This window comes from Canis lupus, chromosome 1 (genome assembly GCF_003254725.2).
Source record: "Canis lupus dingo isolate Sandy chromosome 1, ASM325472v2, whole genome shotgun sequence".
NCBI lineage: Eukaryota > Metazoa > Chordata > Mammalia > Carnivora > Canidae > Canis > Canis lupus.
In genome coordinates, this window is record NC_064243.1 from 116,387,324 (window position 1) to 116,408,543 (window position 21,220).

General features: G+C 37.3%; 1 protein-coding gene across 18 annotated transcripts in view; it reads left to right on the top strand.

Annotated features, from left to right (window-relative positions):
• ZNF382 (zinc finger protein 382) overlaps positions 1–16,166 on the top strand; it is a 118,316-nt gene extending 102,150 nt beyond the window's left edge. For all 18 annotated transcript variants that reach the window (XM_035703605.2, XM_025421559.3, XM_025421565.3 and 15 more), the window contains exon 5: positions 14,210–16,166. In XM_035703605.2, coding sequence (XP_035559498.1) covers positions 14,210–15,636 — 1,427 coding nt within the window. In that variant the 3' untranslated portion in view covers positions 15,637–16,166. The remainder of the gene's footprint in view (positions 1–14,209) is intronic.
• The last annotated feature ends 5,054 nt before the right edge of the window (positions 16,167–21,220 follow it).

Consider the following 21,220-nt stretch of genomic DNA (forward strand, 5'->3'; position numbering starts at 1 on the left):
TATAGGTGAAACCCTGTGAGACTAGACAAAGACATGTTCTGAGGAAAATACAACTACCATGGTATTGTAAGATGAACAATTTCCATAGCCTGTTTTTTTTTAATTTTTTATTTATTTATGATAGTCACAGAGAGAGAGAGAGAGAGAGAGGCAGAGACACAGGCAGAGGGAGAAGCAGGCTCCATGCACCAGGAGCCAGACGTGGGATTCGATCCTGAGTCTCCAGGATCGCGCCCTGGGCCAAAGGCAGGCGCTAAACCGCTGCGCCACCCAGGGATCCCAATTTCCATAGCCTGTTGCACAAAGAATCATTTTATTTCTCTCTAGCCAGAATGGGGAGAACTTGTTGATAAACAGGATGGTAGATAGACATCCTAGAAGGGCTATACCTAATAAATAGGACTGGATTAGCCATAGGTTAAAGACTTTGCAAGATTTGCCATAAAATAACTTAAACAAAAGCATCAAAAGGATTAAACCAACCCAAATATAATTTCTTTGTGTCTGTTGGGTCCTGTAGGATGGAGATGCTGAGATAGTTAGGAGTGTAATAGATTTCTTAGAGGTACATCTGAGAGCTAAAGGAGAAGAAAGTAAGATTAAACATAGAAAGCCATTATCATGACACAGATCTGGTACCTGTGGATGGAAAAAGGGAGAGGCTAGCACTTTTGGGCAGGGAGAGTCTCAGACCATTGGGCAAACCTGGCAAAGTCTCAACCAACCTAGCTACTCTGAAGCAAAGACTGTTGAAGAATCCTCCATGGAGAGAAATAGCCAGCCTCTAGTACCCCCTTAGTGTCCAGTCTTTGGATGGGAACTTCCTGGGGGAAATTCTAGTTTGATTCATCATCTGAAGAGTATCCTGAAGATGCAAACAATTGCAGGCTGTCAGGTAACTACACTTCTTGCACATGAATGGCAAGTTCTTTCCTTAGGTAAGGTCCTGTGGGCAACTCTTCTGGCTGCCACAGAAAGCCAGGAAAAAGGTCAATACTGTTTGTGAAAATACAGCCATGTCTTAAACTCAACAACATTAAACTGATAATGTCTGATATCCAACCAAAAGCTATTAAACATCTGAAGACAAAGGAAAATATGACCCATAAATAGGGAGAAATCAGTCAATTAAAACAAAACAAAACAAAACAAAAAAACTAGTCAATAAAATCAGCCCTAAAAAAGTAGAGGTGATAGAATTTGAAGACAATGATTCTAAGAGTCATTATAAATTATCTCAATATCATAAAGGATGTAAAGCAAAAATGAACATAATGAGGCAAGATAGCAAAGATAGAAATAACCAAATGAAACCTCTAAAGACAATTATTTAATATCTGAAATGAAAAAGAAGCCCTAACTATGTGATGTGTATAAAAACTATTAAATATAAAGACACAGGAGAGTGAAACATAAAAAGATGAAAAAAATATATTATACTGTCTGGTAGTTGCCCAATGGAAGGATGAGATTAACACCCTACCCTACTTATCCAAAATTTGATTTCAGATGTCAAGACTAAAATTTGATATAATGAGGCTTTCTGGGAGAGCAAGGAAGTTTCCCAGGCTGGTCCTAAAATGGCTTGTGAGCGCAAGGGGGAGTGTCTGGAGTTCTTGTTTATTGTGGTTGGGAGGTAGGTCAGGTGAGGGTTCTACATGTGGGCCAGTGATTGCAGTTTAAACTTCCTGCCAGCACCAACAGAGTGAGCATACAAGCTCTCTTTTTTTTATTTTTTTATTTATTTATGATAGTCACACACAGAGAGAGAGAGAGGCAGAGACACAGGCAGAGGGAGAAGCAGGCTCCATGCACCGGGAGCCCGATGTGGGATTCAATCCCGGGTCTCCAGGATCGTGCCCTGGGCCAAAGGCAGGCGCCAAACCGCTGCGCCACCCAGGGATCCCGCATACAAGCTCTCTTATTGCCTTGCCCAGGTGGGAAAAAATAGGGGCAGGACTAGGAAGTTGTCAGCAGTAAGATCTCAAAAATGGAATCAGATTCTAGGACACATGCAAACACTAAGCATAAGAAAATGGGAGTAGCTATACACCCAAGTATATTTCAGTACAGTGGTAAAGAGAGACTCTTCATCAGGTCATAAAAATCCTAACAGCTTTAAAATAAATCATTATTTCTCAGCTTTTTATCATTATCACTCCCCTAAGGAGTCTTTTTAGATATTTTTTCTAATTTCCCCCCAATGAATTTTAATACCATAATTTATATTCTTTTGCCATTTGGAGGGCCACAAACTACTGTAACATCTGAGAAACTTTTTTTCATTTCTCCAGAATAAGTTTTGCATCCTTCGGAGAAACCCCCATTGAGAATGCATGAAATACATGAAACAAAACTGATAGACCTGAAAGGAGCATTATAATTATAGCCTGAGATATAAACGCCCCTCACTCAGTAATTGAGAGAATAAAGAAAACGGTAAGGCTATGGAATGTTTGTCAACACTATCAATCATTTGTATCTAGTTCATCATTATAGAGTATTTTACATGGAATATTCACCAAGATGCACCTTATATGCTAGGTCATAAAACAAGTATCAACAAATTGAAAAAAACTAGAATCATAGTGGACTCTGACAACAACAGAATTATATTTGAGCCTTGAACAATATAAGTTTGAATAGTGCAGGTCCACTTATACATGGATTTATATATATAAATACAGTACAGTACTGTAAACATATTTTATTATTTTTTTAAAGATTTTATTTATTCATGAGAGACACAGAGAGAGAGAGGGGCAAAGACACAGGCAGAGGGAGAAGCAGGCTCCATGCAGGGAGCCTGATGTGGGACTTGATCCCGATCCCGGGACTCCAGGATCACGCCCTGGGCCGAACGCAGGCGCTAAACCACTGAGCCACCCGGGGATCCCCTCCTTAAGATTTTTTAAATAAGATTTTCTTTAGCTAACTTTATTCTAAGAATACAGTACGTAATACATTTAACATACAAAATATGTGCTATGTTATTGGTAAGTCTTCTGGTCGACAGTAGGCTATTGGCAGTTAAGTTTTGGGGGGAGTCAAATGTAATTTATGGATTTTCAACTGTGTGGGGGGTTAGTGCCCCAAATCCACATTGTTCAAGGGTCAACCATAATTCAATAAAAAATATCTCTATGTAAAACTAATGTAACATTGTGTGTCAACTATACTTCAATTTTTAAAAAACATATCTCAGGGGCCCCTGGGTGGGTCAGTGGTTAAGCATCTGCCTTCCACTCAAGGCATGATCCTGGAGTTCCAGGATCGAGTCCCACGTCAGGCTCCCTGCATGGAGCCTGCTTTTCCCTCTGCCTGTGTCTTTGCCTCTCTCTCTCTCTCTCTCTCTCTGTGCCTCTCATGAATAAATAAAATCTTTTAAAAAAAGTTAAAAACAGATCTCTAAATTTCCCAAACATTAAGAAATTAATCATCACATTTCCAAGTAACAGGAATCAGAGAAGAAATCCTAAAGTCAATTTATAGATACTTTGAACTGCATGATAATTAAAACAATATATCAGAATGTATAGGATGCAACTAAAGCAGCATTTTTAAATTTTTATCCTATTAAATCAGGGATCTAAACTGTCACCCTAAGTAACTAGAAAAAGATAAATAAATTAAACTCAAACACTGGTAAAAGGAGGGGTACCTGGCTGGCTCAGTCAGAAGAGCATGCACCTCTGATCTCGGGGTCATGAGTACAAACCCCATGTTGGATGGGGGACATTAAGTTAAAGAGATTAAGTTAAATTATTTACTAAATAAGTGAACTTAAAAGAAAAGCTTTTTTTAAGTTAGTAAAAGGAAAAAATAAAGACTAAAGCAGAAATTAATGAAATACATAATTGAAGAACAATAGAGAAAATGAATGAAGCCAAAAGCTGATTCATTAAAATAATTGATAAAATTAATAAACCATAGCTATATATACTAATAAAAAGTAGAAGACACCAATTACCAATATTAAAAATTAAAGAGGCTATATCACTACATGTCCTACAGACATTAGAAGGACAATTAAGGAATAAACAATTTTATGTCAACAAATAGAGTAGGAGAGAACACTTCCCAACTCATTTTATAAGGCCAGCATTATCCACAACCAAAGGCACTATAAAAATAAAAAACTACACACTAACATCCTTCATGAAGCTAGGAAAAAGAACCTATAATAAAATAATATAAAACAGAATCTAGCAATATTTTAAAAGGATAAAACCTCATGACTAAAAAGTGTTTATCCCCGGGATGCCTGGGTGGCTCAGTGGTTGGGCACCTGCCTTCAGCCCAGGTCATGATCCTGGGATCTGGGATCGAGTCCCACATCGGGCTCCCTGTGAGAAGCCTGCTTCCCGTCTGCCTATGTCTCTGCCTCTCTCTCTTTCTCTGTGTCTCTCATGAATAAATAAATAAATCTTAAAAAAAAAAAGAGTTTATCCCAGGAAAGCAAAGATAATTTGGTATTCCAAAATCAGGGGTGCCTGGGTGGCACAGTCATTTGTGTCCAACTCTTGTTTTTGACTCAGGTCATGATCTCAGGGTTGTGAGACTGAGCCCCCGTCAGGTTCTGTGATCAAGGTGGAGTCTGCTTGAGATTCTCTCTCTGCCCCATATACCCTCTCTCTGTCATATTCTCTCTCTCTCTCTTCCCAAAATAAATAAATAAATCCTTTAAAAAAATCCATCTATGTAATTTTCCATATAAATGTGAAAATGGGTATAAAATCAAGGATCTAAGGTGTCAAAGTAACTAGAAAAAAAAATTAAGGAGAAAAACCATAGAAGTATCTCAATAGACATGGGACAATAATTAAATTCAGTTCCTATTATAAAGCCTTAGAACAGATTAGCAATCAAAGGAAATTTCCTCAGCTTCATTAAGGATATCTTTGAAAACTTATAGCCACCATCACACTCAAGGTAGAAAGCCTGAATGCTTTTCCTCTAAGATCAAAACCAGAAAGGATGCCCACTACCACCACTTCGATTAAACATTGTACTACACACAAGTCAATACAATAAGGCAAGAAAAAGAAACTAAAAGACTACCAATTAGAAAGGGAACTATCTTTAAAAAAAAAAAAAGTAATCATCTTCATTTGTAGATGACATGATTGTGTACCTAATAAATCCTAAGGAATCTAAAAAGAACTGTTAGAAGTAATAAGTAAATTAGTACATTCACAGTTCTTGTTTCAGAGCAAATTTCAAAAAATGTTGGCCAGTATTTCTACAATTATTTTTCTTCGTTATTCTCAATTATATTTTAAATCATTTTAACCTATTATTCTCTGTAGAGTTTATTAAGTAGTTTAATTTCGGCGGGGGTGGTGGTGGTAATTTCTATTAACCAGACTACCAGAGTACTGATTCTTTATTTTCTTATGTTCCTATGCTGTTAAACCCATCCAGTGAGTATTGCATTTAAGATACAAAGTTTTTAAAGTTTGCATTTCCTCATCTCTTCTGATTCTCTCTCTTCACCCGTACTTCCATCTTTTCTTGTAGATTCTGTAAACATATTTATCATAATTATTTTAAATTCCTTACCTTGTAATTTCAACATAGAGGACATTTATCAGTCTGATTCTGTTTACTTTTTTTAAAATCTTCTTTATTGGTCACATTTTCCTGTTTCTTCTCAGAAAAACCTTGTAGATAATATGTTGTCAGGATGCTGGATTCTTTATCTTCCTCTGAAGATTGCTGAGTTTTTATCTAGAAGGAAATTAAGTTACTGGTGGCTCATGTTGATTCCTTTTTAATATTGGTTTTATGGTTTTTTAGGTGATTTCTATTTGTTTCAATTTTGCCTTTAGTTTTATGGTGTTTCTCTTAGTCTTGGGATATAGCCTTTTCTCCTATATTTGGTCATTCTGGGGTTTCAGTAGAAAGACTAAAGGTTCCTCTTACCAGGTTCCTCTGACATGGCACAGGACTGATACTAAGACTATTTTTCCTTGGGCAGCCCTGGTGGCTCAGCGGTTTAGCGCCACCTTTGGTCCAGGACAGGATCCTGGAGACCCGGGATGGAGTCCCATGTCGGGCTCCCATGGAGCCTGCTTCTCCCTCTGCCTGTGTCTCTGCCTCTCTCTCTCTGTATCTCTAATAAATAAATAAAATCTTAAAAAAAAAAAAACCTATTTTTCCAGAGCTAAACAGCTCCTGAAATCTTTAATCAATTCTTTCAGTGCTCCAGCTTTTTTTTTTCTCTTTTTGCCTCTTGCAGTCTTTGCCCTGCAGATGCAGTTAACCAGCCAAGGTTTTGAGGAGGGGTTTACGCTAACTCTGGGGTTTTTCTTCTATGACTTTTCCATTCTTAGACTTTTTCCTCAGTTTGCTCTAGTAGTCTTGCACTTGATCTCAGATTTTTCTGCACAGAATGGCTCCTGCTTTCTCCCAGAGATCTTTCCCCTGCATGCTGCACAAATTACTAGGGCCCACAATGGAAAACCTGGATAAATACAGATCTTATGTAGTGTGGTTTCTTTATTTTCAAATGTTATATCCACTTCAGTTTCTGCTTGCTTTTGATCACTCTTTAGTGCTTTCAAGCAAGTTGGCCATAGTTTATCATTGTTATCAGCTGGAAGGTTGTTTTGATACTAATTTCTTTGCCATTATCAGAATCTGGATGTCCAGTTTTTCAAACTTTTTAATTTTGGGACTTCTTAATATTCTTAAAACTCTTAAGGAGTAAGAGAACTTTGTGCATAAGTGTATGTGTACCCTATTAGAAGTTTTAAAATGTTTACTACTCACTTATTAATTCATTTTAAAACAATATAAAAATAATAAATTTATTACATGTTGACATAAAATCATATTTTTACAAAAAATAACTATTTCCCCAAAGAAAAACAATAGTGAAAAAAAGTGGAATTGTTACGTAATTGAAATTTATTTAATGTCTTGATTAATAAATAGCTGATTTTCACATCTGATTCTGTATTCCGTTTGTTGCAAAATGTTGTTTGAATTGAAATATATAAAGAAAACCTTCCTTCATGCTTTATATGTAGTTTGAATGAGAAGTATTTTATTTTTTTAAAGATTTTATTTATTTATTCATCAGAGAGAGAGGCAGAGACACAGGCAGAGGGAGAAGCAAGCTCCATATAGGGAGCCTGACATGGGACTCGATCCCGGGTCTCCAGCATCACACCCTGGGCTGAAGGCGGCACTAAACCACTGAGCCACTCGGGCTGCCCGAATGAGAAGTATTTTTAAAATCTTTTTAGATTGTCATAGATATTCTTCATTAATACTACACCTAATATAACAATTGGTCGTTCCTGAACAGTTAGTTGCAATATAGAATCTGAAAACTATGATCTTTTATACACTGTTACATAAAATCCAGTGGTCTATTTAAATGGCTATTTTACCCATGCATGTTTTGGGTAATATTTTGTATTAATCATTTAGAAAGTAACAGTTTATTGACATCTAACATCTTCTAAATTTTGACATATTCCCATCTACAATATTAATTTTAAAAAAACCCACCAAAGCCCACATTTGTTAATATCATCCGAAATATCCTCAGGAAAGGATAAGTATTGAGGAGATAACAAGCTCACAGTACAAATACAAGCTTTCCAACGTAATGATCTTTACTCTAAAGCTTGAATTTTATCATTGGTTACAAATATTAGCAGATATTTTCCTTAAATTAACATGCTCACATTGTTCAAGAAAATGTCTACCAGATAACCCACATCTGAATAATAATCAATTATACTCTCAAGTAAAAATGCTGTTCCACAAAAAATAAATTTCCTCTGCTTTTGGAAAGTTTATGTTATGCTACTTTGTTTTTACTAAAGACTTCCATTAGTTGTTTTCACTAACCAAAAGAAATCCAAAGACGACGTTTGCTTTTACAAAACAAGGTGAAGAGCAAAAATAGCCCTTAGTGTTTGGTGCAAGCTGTAGAGGCACTGCCAAGCTCTTTCCCTGGAACTACACTAAGCATCTAAGCATCAAGCTGCCATAGCTTTGAGCATCTGTGCTTTATCTCAATTTATTTTGCACATCCCTCCGCAATATGTGTCAGAAAAGCTGAAGAGAGGTTATTTTCTGGATCTGTGAAGGCTCAAAATTTTTTCTGTATAAATTAATGGTAATTGCTTCTTTACTTTATGCCATTTCAGCTTATGAAAGGGTTCACAGGAACATTCTATTTGTGGATGTAGCAGGAGGGGGTGGAGGGTCCTGTATTCAGTTCTCAACTCAAATAATTATACCAGCACTTTTTCTCACAAAAAACATTATACTCTGGTATTCAACAGAAATCCCTTATGCATGTGTCTTTAACTATCACACAGAATATTGAAAATATGGGTGAAGGGTGAAGATCTAATAAAATTAATGTTTTTTTCCTGCTCTATCAAAAACAGTCTTACATGAAACCTTTTTTCTTATGGATTAGAAATGTAGTGATTACTATTATAGATTGGTGCCCGTGCTTTCATTTATGCTGATGTGCCAGCATTTTGCTCACTGTATTAATCATATTTTTTATATTCTATATTTTATGATGTTTTGAAAACTTTGGAGGGCCTTGCTAGCTGGAGAGAGATTGCTCTTCCCAGAGCTAGCTAATTTGTAGAGACAGTAAACAACTTATTGGTAAGCCCACATTTCATATAAAAACCAACCAATCCCAAGTCCACCTTCAACTACCTCCTTTACTTAGGTCTCACACACCAAACCAACACTTCCCGTGCCCTCAATCACCTAAGGCCAGGTACCATAAAACTAAAGACCACCCTAAAACCCATAGCCTCTAACACTGTTCAAAAAAGCCAATACTAAACTGTTTCCCCTTCCATGCCTTGCCTTTCACATGCAAGCAAGTCCCAAAAAAGGCTCTGGCCTATGCCTTCCCCTCTTTTCTTTCTGCCTCCTGACCGAGCCTGCTGCTCCTACATGTGGCCTAAAAAGGAAATGAAAACCTTTTTTTAAAGATTTTATTTGTTTATTCATGAGAGACACAGAAAGGCAGAGACATAAGCAGAGGGAGAGGCAAGCTTCCCACGGGGAGCCTGATGTGGGACTCGATCCCAGGATCCTGGGATCACAATGTGAGCCAAAGACAGATGTTCCACCACTGAGCCACCCAGGTGCCCCAATGAAAATCTTCTTTTAATGGCATTAGCCTACATCATCAGTTAGTCACCTTCATAAATTAAAATTCCATAAGTAGAAATGAAATACCTTAAAAAGACAAATTGAGTGTTGTTATTAACAAAAATAGCTTTGATTTTGTGAACTACCTCTCCCCCTCCCTGACCCCACATAAGGATTTCATTTACTAAGGTCCATGAATCACACTTTGCTGGTTTAGGCCTTTCTTCTTGTTTTTTGTGTCTTTAACATTTTAGTCATCTACTTTTCTTCTTTTTTTAGTCTATTTATAGGCGACTAAATCTATTCTAAATAGATTCTTAAATCTATCCAAAAAATAGAGAAATCATTGTCTAGTATTTACCTTCATCTTAGTTTTCATTTTCTTTCCTTTCTTTCCATGCGCAAGTCTTAACTGTTTCTTTCAGTTAGACTCACATCCTCTTCTCACCATGACACCTGCCATCAGGTTTCATCAAAATCCATATGCCTTGGACCCAAGTGATAATTTTAGTATCATTTTTCAATAAATTTCTTTCCAATAAGTCTCTGTGTTCCATATCATAGTGTTCAGATTCCTGATACCTACCCACCTTGATTTGGGTAAAAAACACTAACTCATTTTAATCCTATTTCCCTGAGTGCCTTTTCATATCTTCATTGTTTTTTCTCCCTCCTTCTTTATTGCTTAGGAAAATAAATATTGGATAAATGGATTTTATTTCAGTGGTCTCTTGTTGGTATCCTTCAAGGCTCTTTCTTCAACCTCAGATCTTGTCTTTATAAAAGTCCTATAAGTTGGGGCACCTGGGTGATGCAGTTGGTTAAGCATCTGACTCTTGTTTTCAACTCAGGTCACTCAGGTTTTGGTCTCCGGTCATGGAGTCAAGCCTTGTGTCAGGCTCTGCACTCAGTGCAAAGTCTGGTTGAGATTCTCTCGCCCTCTCCTCTGGACCACCCCCATCACCACTGCTTGCATATCTGTGTGCTCTCTCTCTCTCACACAAGAAAAAAAAAGTCCTATAAGCTGTTATAATTTGATCCATTCTCAAGTTGTGATTTTCTTGTTTTATGTGAATGGCTTTCAAATAGACATTTTCAGCCCACTTCTCCCAATTGTGTATATTTTGATCTGCCTATAGCAATACAACAACCAGTTGTCTAATTGTCTCATCCTTTTGATATATTGATTTGTCAGAAATAATAGTCATTGTCTTTACCTCATCCTTACTTATTTTTATTTCCATTTTTCCCCATAGTCAGCCCCTTTTAGTATCAGGTTGATTCCATCATCTCTACTATACTTAATAATATATCCACAATTTGTGTTATTTCACTTTGTGAAATATCTTTACATCCTCTCATATCCCCATTTGCTACTGACCTCTTCCAAAATAAGAGCATATTATTGCAGTAACTGCTCTAATTACAATTTGAATTTGCCATGATTTTACTCAGTTATTTCAGCTTATATTGTCAATATACCAAAAAGATACCACTTTATTATATGAAATTTAAATCCCTTTAAGGGCTGACAGAAAAGTATCCCATCTGATCATTCCAAATTTATTTCTCTCTGTGACTGAGAATTCTTACTCATCTCTCTTTGTTGTGATCTCCCAGATGTACTCCATACAATTGATTTTATTCCTCACAACTGGACCTTTTATTATATAATTGCTAATACATTCCCATATAGATACTTGCAAAGTTAGCCAACTACAGGTTGGCTTATGTACAGTAGTATACACAAGACCTCCCTCACTTCTGACACCAATTGTAAGTTCAAGGGTCCCCACGACTACTGCTAGTATCAATAATATGCTATAAGAACTCATGGAAATTACTAAAAACTATAATACTCAGTTATGGTTTATTATAGAAGAAAAATACAGATTAGAATCAGCCAAGCACAAAGGGCAGAGTCTAGAAAAGTACCAAACATGAAGCTTCTAGTAGACTTCTCTCTGTAAAATCATGGACAGCATTACCTTGCTGGTATGACAATACATACAGAATACTGCCAATCAGGGAAGCATCACGTGAGCCCACTGTCTAGAGTTTATATTGGGGCTCTATGACATAGGCATGATAAACCAACCATACATGTAGCCAATTTTAGTTTTCAGCCCCTCAAGAGGTAAAGCTGATACTGTATAACCCAAAGCCCCCACCCTAAATTGCACTGTTGCTGTGGCCCAAAGACCTCACCCTAAATTAATTATATTGTGACTTTCTGGCTGGCCAAATCCTCCCAGGCAAACAAATACATATTCCAAGGGCTTAGAGATTACCTCACAGAAGCCAAAGGCAAATGTAGATGCCTATTTGGGCAAGGTTATATTCTCTGCTATACAATACCTACATATTATTTAGTTAAAAGATCCAAGTTTTACTTTCTCTGTGAAATGTTTCTTGACTACTCCAGATCATGTCAGTTCCTTTTTTGCTGCATTCATACTCTACTTATGTCTGTAAATTGTAAGCAGACACATCCTCTGGTATTTTTTTAAGATTTTATTTATTCATGAGAGACAGAGAGGCAGAGACACAGGCAGAGAGAGAAGCACGCTCCACGCAGGGAGCCTGACGTGGGACTCGATCCCGGGTCTCTAGGATCATGCCCTGGGCTGAAGGCGGCGCTAAACTGCTGAGCCACCTGGGCTGCACCACGTCCTCTGGTATCATCAAACATTTTTCCCCATCTTTTTTTTTTTTTAACTTTTTTTTTTAAGTTTTATTTATTTATGATAGTCACACACACAGAGAGAGAGAGAGGCAGAGACATAGGCAGAGGGAGAAGCAGGCTCCATGCACCGGGAGCCCGATGTGGGATTCGATCCCGGGTCTCCAGGATCGCGCCCCGGGCCAAAGGCAGGCGCTAAACCGCTGCACCACCCAGGGATCCCCATTTTTCCCCATCTTATTAACAGTGCCCCCAAATAAGTTTCTCTCTTTTACTTTTCCTTATTGTAGCTTGCAACAGAAGCTACACATTCAATAGTTACCTATCTTTGATATCCTGCAAGGAAGACATCTTTCTCATCCATTGAGAAATAATTTAATGATAAGTTATTTTAAATATAGGACACCTGGGTGGCTCAGTGGCTAAGCATCTGCCTATGGCTGAGGTTGTGATCCCAGGGTCCTGGGATCAAGTTCCATAGAAGGCTCCCCACAGGGACTCCCTCTGCCTATGTCTCTACCTCTCTCTGTGTGTCTCTCATGAATAAATAAATAAAATATTTTTTTAAAAAGTTATTTTAAATATAAATTCCAAGATCACATCCCTTTATCTCAAATAACCACATGTTAACATATATTCAGAAGATAGTCTATAAAATGTTGACATCCAAGAGCATAAGTTTTATTTGGGAAGGCAATATTATCAAATTGAGAATTTTACATATAATATTCATGTTAAAATAGGAGGTGGTTGAAAGAGTTTTTGAAATGAATGGTCCAGACTATCATTATAATCTAATTTCAGACAAAATAGGCATTAAAGGATAGAAATAATGTATGAAGGCTTTTGGATATGTCCTTAAAAGTGGTTGAGGTTCTTAGGAAGATGATGTAACTCTAGTTACTGATACAGATTGATTTTATTGTGTTCTAGAACTGAACATACATGGAATTGTATAATATATATTCTTTTGCATAAAGCTTTCACTCTGAAAAAGGAGATTCATCTCTTTTCATTGTGTATCAGATTTTTTTCTTTATAATTGATGACTGGTATTACATTGTATACACATATGACACAATATTACCATTTAACTTTTGATGGATACTTGGGCAGTTACCAGTTAAGGGCTATTGTAAATAAGACACACGTCAAGGGTAAGATGAATCCATATTTAAAATTGTCCTACTAGACATGGGTGGTAGTAAGGTAGCCATAATCGGACATAGCCAAGAATTTATTTTAAAAAATAATAATTAGGGTCAATCAGTGCTGTAAGCATACAGCTGAAGAATCTACTCCTTCACATCCACCATAGGGAATAGCAGAGTTAAGGTATGTTACTGCATTTGGAAGAAAACTTAAATCCATCCTTTCTGAAAACTGAAAAATTAATTCAGCAAATGAAAGGAGGAAAAGTAGGGTGCCATTGTGGCTTAGTTGGTTAGGTGGCTGCCTTTGGCTTAGGTCATGATCTCAGGTCCTGGGATCAAGCCCCGTGTTAGGCTCCCTGCTCAGTGGGAAGTCAGCTTCTCCCTCTCCCTCTGCCTCTCCCCCTGCTTGTGTTTACATTTTTTTTCTCTCTCTCTCAAATAAATAAAATCTTTTTTAAAAAAAAGGAGGAAAAGTTAGAATTGAGGGTCAGGAGAATTTAGTTATTGACCATCTCTGGAAGAATAAATTGATGGTAGCAGTCAGAATACAACAATGATTATATTCATGTTTCATGTATGCTTTGTTCTCTGGTTTATTTTACCATTCCTAATGGAAATAGGTTTCCCAAAGTCTTCCCTTTCCAGAGAAAATAAGTTGTGTGTTAGGGCCTAGGCTATAAACAGTGTTTCTCTCAACACTAGGAAATGAGTGCTTGAGAAGGTTCATTTGCCATGGATGGGTTACAACCAAGTGAGGAAGAAACAAATAGAAATATTTTATAACACATATTTAGTCATGAGAGAATAATACTTAGGCTTTCATTTCTACTTGAACATTTTCCTTGCTTACTGGTTAGTACCCTTAATAGGCTCACTCACTCCATTATTTCTGAATCTGCCCATTCCCAGAACAATCCCACTCTCATCATCCTTTGGCTTCTGTTTACTTGTCCTTGTGTTTTATATTTGCTCAATGTAGCTCATATTTACAATATGCCAAAGATATGAGTGTTGTTTTCTTATTCCAATTTTTCCTCATTTTAACTATGTAGCAGGATTTGTGTTTATGTCATATGAATTTTCCCTACCCAGAGGTAGTTTATTTGGCCTTTGTGTAGACCATAATAGTAGGCAGACAGTTGCACAATGGGTTGTTTGTTGTTTGTATATACACCCAATTCATAACATTTATGTGAAAACTTACAGTGTTGTTATTCTTTTCTAGAAGAAGATGGGAAAACTGAAGATGTTTTAGTGAAGTTCAAAGAATATCAAGACAGGCACTCTAGATCAGTCATATTCATCAACCACAAAAGACTAATTAAGGAAAGAAGTAATATTTTTGGAAAAACATTTACTGTAGGCAAGAACCGTATTATTTCAAAAACAACACTACGAGAATATAAGTCTGATGGAAAGGTTTTAAAAAATATTTCAGAATTAGTCAGTAGAAATATAAGCCCTGTAAGAGACAAATTTGCTGGTGAAAGTAATGGATGGGAGAAATCATTCATCAATACTAAGAATGAGAAAATTCATTCTACAGTGAACCTCTATAAACAAACAGAAAGGAGTCTGAGTAGTAAACAAGAGCTTATTCAGCATCAGAAGGTTCCAACTTCTGAGCAATCGTTAGATGATAATGAATGTGAAAAATCCTTCCTTATGAAAGGAATGTTATTTACACATACTAGAGCTCACAGAGGAGAAAAACCCTTTGAATACAATAAAGATGGAATAGCCTTAATTGAAAAGTCAAATCTCAATGCCCACTCACAAACTCTTATTGAGAAGAAACCCCATGCATACAGCAAATATGGAAAGTTCCTCTGCAGGAAGTCTATTTTTATCATGCATCAAAGATCTCAAACAGAAGAAAAACCCTTTCAGTGTCCTTACTGTGGGAATAGCTTTAGACGGAAGTCATATCTCATTGAACATCAACGAATTCACACAGGTGAGAAACCTTATGTTTGTAATCAATGTGGGAAAGCTTTCCGTCAAAAGACAGCCCTCACTCTTCATGAGAAAACACATATAGAAGGGAAGCCCTACATCTGTATAGATTGTGGGAAATCCTTCCGGCAGAAGGCAACTCTCACTAGACATCACAAAACACATACAGGGGAGAAAGCCTATGAATGTACTCAATGTGGAAGTGCTTTTAGAAAGAAGTCATACCTCATTGATCATCAGAGAACTCACACAGGAGAGAAACCATATCAGTGTAATGAATGTGGGAAGGCATTTATCCAGAAGACAACCCTCACTGTACATCAGAGAACTCATACAGGAGAGAAACCCTATATTTGCAGTGAATGTGGGAAGTCCTTCTGCCAAAAGACAACCCTCACTCTCCATCAAAGAATTCATACAGGGGAAAAACCCTATATTTGTAATGAATGTGGGAAGTCCTTCCGCCAGAAGGCAATCCTCACTGTTCATCAGAGAATACATACAGGAGAGAAATCCAATGGATGTCCTCAGTGTGGGAAAGCCTTTAGTAGGAAATCAAATCTCATTCGCCACCAGAAAACTCACACAGGAGAGAAACCGTATGAATGTAAAGAATGTGGAAAGTTCTTCAGTTGTAAGTCAAACCTCATTGTACATCAAAAAACTCACAAGGTAGAAACTATGGGAATTCAATAAAGGATATGACTTTTTTGGTAAAAACTTTTAAAGTCATAAGCCTTGTACATGATGTAATTTGCAAGTGTAATAATATTCAACCATTTACGGTTTTATTCCACAAGTTTACCTACTATTTGTGACCCAGTAATAAACAGTTGACCAACAGGCAGTGGTCTGTGGACCACACTGAGCAGAAGTGTTTTAAAAGAAGTGTGAACTGTATTTCTCATTGCAAATATGAAAGAAAAATTAATTGTTACCTCCTTAAAATTTTCCACAGTTCTGATGTCTAACATTATAAATTAGGTTTTGCATATTATGAACCTTTATATAAATTGGATTATACATCATGTATTCTTTTATATATGGCTTGTTCATTCATCATTATGTCTGTAAAACTCATCATTAGTGCATGCAGCAGAAGTTCATTTATTTCTATTCTATATAGAATTCCATCATATGATTAAATTACAATTTATCCAATCTACTCTTGATGGACTTTTTAATTGTTTACAGCTTAGGGTCATAATAAATAATGCTTCTGTTAACATTTGTCTTTTGGTGTACATACATTCGTTTCTCTTGTGTATATATTAGGAGTGGAATTGCTGGGTTCTAGAGCATATGTGTTTGGTCAGTTTTGGTAGATACTACCAAATAACTCAGAACTTTCATAGCATGAGATAATTTACTCTGAAGGAAAACAATTATGAATATTAGTGATATGGTGATGGTTCCAACCAGAGCATTCATGCAAGAGAGAAACTCTGCAAATATGAAAACTAAAAATCCAATTATAATGCATGTACAAAGGCTTTTAGCCCCAGCCCATACTGTAATGTAATACCAAACAAATGTAATAAATATGTGATTGCATCTAGCCACAATAATGTCATATTTGAAATCCAAAAGTCATACTAAGGAAAGGAAGGCTCCTAGTATGCTTCCTTGCATTAGAGAGTTCTAATTGCAGAAAAACTCTATGAGTATAGTAAAGGGAACAGGGAATAATAGCTTTGACCTATGGCCTATATCTTGCTGGATGTATAAAAATGATGAATATGGAAAAGCTTGTAGTCATAATTCAAATGGTACACACCACCATGATATTTACATTGGATGGGAACTCTTTAAATGAAATGATTAGGGGCACCTGGGTGGCTCAGTGGTTGAGCATCTGCCTTCAGTTCAGGGCATGATCCCGGGTCTTAGGATCAAGTCCCGCATCAGCTTCTCTCTCTGCCTATGTCTCTGCCTCTCTCTCTGTGTCTCTCATGAATAAATAATAAAATCTTGAAAAAAATTAATTGGGAGTGAGCTAAGGTGGCTTGTCTCCATAACATTTAGAAGTGATCATAGGAGTGCCTGGGTGGCTCAGTTAGTTGAGTGTCTTACTCTTGATTTTGGCTCAGGTCATGATCTCAGGGTCATGAGATCAAGCCCTGTGTCCGGGTCCTTGCTGAGGGTGAAGACTGCTTTGGATTTCTCTCTCCCTTTCTCTCTATCCCTCCCTCCACACCCCAACACACATGCTCTCTCTCTTAAAAAAAAAAAAAATAAGAATGACTTTAGCCATAACTCACTCATTATACAATACCAAAATAATTATTTTTTAATGTTTTTAAAGATTTCATTTATTCGTGAGAGAGAGAGAGGCAGAGACACAGGCAGAGGGAGAAGCAGGCTCCATGCAGGGAGCCTGATGTGGGACTTGATCCCGGGCTCCAGGATCACATCCTGGGCTGAAGGTGGGCGCTAAACCGAGCCACCCAGAGATCCCCAGCACCAAAAAATTTATACTAAAGAAAGGGAAATTAAAAAGGGAAAAAAAAATAAAAAAAAAATAAAAAGGGAACAGCTGGGGCAGCCCGAGTGGCTCAGCAGTTTGGCACCACCTTCAGTCCAGGGCCTGATCCTGGAGACCCGGGATAGGGTCCCACAGTGGGCTCCCTGCGTGGAGCCTGCTTCTCCCTCTCTGCCTGTGTCTCTGCCTGTGTGTGTGTGTGTGTGTGTGTGTGTGTGTGTGTGTGTCGTGAATAAATAAATCCTTAAAAGGGGGGAGGTGGACAGCTGAGGCTTGGAACTTCTAACTCTGGGGAAAGCTGCTTGGGTGAAAGAAGTCTAGCCATACTGAGATTGTAATGCTAGAGAGTCTATGTGTAGGCACCTGGGTAATAGCCTCAGCTAAGCTCTAAGCCATTATTCAGTACCATCTGTCAACTATATAAGTGAGCCTTCTGGGACACCCAATCAAGTCTTCCAGTGACCATAGCCCCTGCTAACACCCACTTGGAACCACCTGAAAGACCCCAAGCAAGAACTGCTCAGCTAAAGCCTTCTCAAATTCCTGACAAACAGAATGATTACATTTTATCTTTTAAAAGATTTAATGAGCGGGAGTGGGGGAGGGCAAAGGGAGAAGCAGACTCCCCATTGAACAGGGACCCTATGTAGAGTTTGATCCTAGGACCCTGGGATCATGACCTAAGTTAAAGGCAGATGCTTAACTGACTGAGGCACCGAGGTTCCCAAAGGTTACATCTTAAAAATTAAATTGGATTGATTAAAAGAAAGGAAAAATAATCTGAGTGATATGAACATTTAAAAAATAATGATATAGGGGATCCTTGGGTGGCTCAGCGGTTTGGCACCTGCCTTTGGCCTTTGGCCCAGGGCATGATTCTGGAGTCCTGGGATCAAGTCCCATGTCAGGCTCCCTGCATGGAGCCTGCTTCTCCTTCTGCCTGTGTCTCTGCCTCTCTCTGTGTCTCTCATGAATAAATAAATAAAATCTTAAAAAAATAATAATGATATAAACATTTGGATTCAGAGTCAATGAGCAAAAGCATGGTGACTACTAGAGATTTTTGGCATGAAATAAAACTGATCTTGAAACAGTTGAAGATTGGCTGTATTTTTTATTTGCAATTACATAAATAACTCAATGAAGGGTTCATAATGGTATCTTTCTCATTCTCTGACATTAAATTATACTTAACAACTTGGTTAGTTTAGCTATGCAAATGCATTCCTCACAATTTTGCAAAAAAAAAAAAGAAAAGAAAGAAAAAAAGGAAAGAAAGAAAGAAAGAAAGAAAGAAAAAGAAAGAAAGAAAGAAAGAAAGAAAGAAAGAAAGAAAGAAAGAAAGAAAGAAAGAAAAGAAAGAAAATAGCCCTGAAATACCTACTGTGGATAATGCAGCCGGAAACAAGTTTATCTTTGAAAGATCCTGTGCAGAGTCATTTCCCTGATGCTCCATGAACTAAGATGCAGAGGGAAATCAAGATACGGAGATAAGTACAGCCATGTCCTTGTAGAAGGTACTTTGAATGCTCTGAAGAAAGTATAAATGAATTTTTGCTTTCTTACAACTAACAATATATAAGCTACTTCTTAGAAAAAGCAGGTCCAATATTTAGGTTTTGGTGTGAAATAGGATTGGGCTAAGTTCCATACTCCTGTATAAAGATATCTTTTGAAGGAGTTGGGCATGTTCTTCTTCATTAATTTTTATGAATATTTTATGAATTGATAAATATATGAAATGACTTTTCAGCTAAATGATTTGGGCACCTCTTAGGAGTGAACATGATTTTGGAATGCAAGTCCACTTACTCCTAAATATATATAACAGAATAGGAATTAATTCACAAATTCATATTCTGTAGACCTAACTGCAAGGTCATGAGACAAAAGAGAGCTAACGTGCAAAGATTCTATCAGTCGTTTGGTAGACAGGACCCCACAGAGCATATCCATGTAATGCTTTCATTTAAAAGCAAAAGGGGGTAGCTGGGTGACTCAGTTAAGCATCTGACTCATGATCTCAGCTCAGGTCTTGATCTCAGGGTTGTGAGTTCAAGCCTCACATTGTGGAGCCTACTTTAAAAAACAAGTAATAATAAATAAAACCAAAGGATGTGGCTCACTAAGAGAACAAAAAGATAGGTAAGCAATTAGGGAGCCAGAACTATCCAGGTGCAAGCTATCCAGTGTCCTTATGCATATACAGACTGCATTCTATCTCCAGATTGAACCACTAAAATCTGTGTAAATCTTTACTTTGGGAGTGCTCAAGGCAGAAGTTCCCTGCAAGGGCTTTTTATGCCCCTCTGTTCACTCATTACATAGTCAAGATAGGCTTTCTAATCATTTACTTGATTAAACAAATTAGTTCTAGGGGTGTACAGGGGAATTTTAACTTTAAATAGCACCTCACATATCTCTGTCCTTATCTCAATTATGAGTCAATGCCAGACATCCAAGCAGCATGAGGATAATGTTAGAGTTTTTCCAACCGTAAATGACCTCCTCCTACAAACATTCATTTCCCATGAATTTTCTGGCAATGTGTATATGTAAACAAGCTTGTTACCTTCCTTCCTGTCCCCTAGTATCAGATTATGCACAGGGCATACAAAATTTGAGACTTTCTTGCCAGGTAATACTTGACTCTCTCCAGTCAATTTGAGGCCCAGCAAGAGAACCTGGCTTGCCAGAAGTAATATGCAATAGCAAAAAACACAGGCATCGATACTCTTGTCTAACATTCATCTGCGATGTTCTACCATTTGACATATTCATCAGTTTATAATCTGAAACTTTTCAAAACCCTAGATGTGTGACAATACCAAGCACTGATGAGAATGTGGAACAACTGGACCTCTCATACGTTGCTAAAAGGAATGAAAAATGGTGAAACCACTCTGGAAAAACAATTTGGCAGTTTCTTAAAAAGTTAAACATCTACTTCCCATATGACCTAGCAATCCCACCTATAGATATTTACACTAAAGAAATGAAAATTTATGTTTACACAAAAACCTACACGAGTGTCTACAGTATCTTTATAATCACCAAAAACTGTAAACAATCCAAATATTCTTCAGTGGAAAAAATGGATACCCTATGGTGGAATAGTAAACAATAAAAATACATTACTGATACATGCAACAGGAAAAGTAAACAAAAATGGATTACTGATACACAAAGCAATATGGATGAACTCCAAATAAATTATGTTAAAGGAAAGAAGTTTAAAAAAAGTCAGAAAGTTGGGACGCCTGGGTGGCTCAATTAGTCGACTCTATTTCATCCCAGATCATGAGATTGAGCCTGCTTAAGACTCTACCTCTCCCTCTGCTCCTCCCCCTGTTCTTAACTGCTCTCAAATCTTTTTTAAAAAAGAAGAAAGTTGGGATCCCTTGGTGGCTCAGTGGTTTAGCACCTGTCTTCAGCCCAGGGTGTGATCCTGGAGACCCGGGATCGAGTCCCACATCAGGCTCCCTGCATAGAGCCTGCTTCTCTCACTGCCTGTGTCTCTGTCTCTGTCTCTGTCTGTCTCTCTCTCTCCCTCTGTGTGTGTGTGTGTGCCTCTCATAAATAAATTAAATATTTTTAAAAAATAAGAAGAAAAAAAAAATAAGAAGAAAGTCAAAAAGTTACATACTGGAAAAGGTAAAACTATAAGGAGAAAGAGTATACCAGTGGCTGACAGAGGTTAGGGGTGGATGGGAAGGAGATGCACAAGGAATTCTTTGAAATGTTGGAATTACTTTATATACTGTTTGTGGGAAATAAATATAATGAATATTTTAAAAT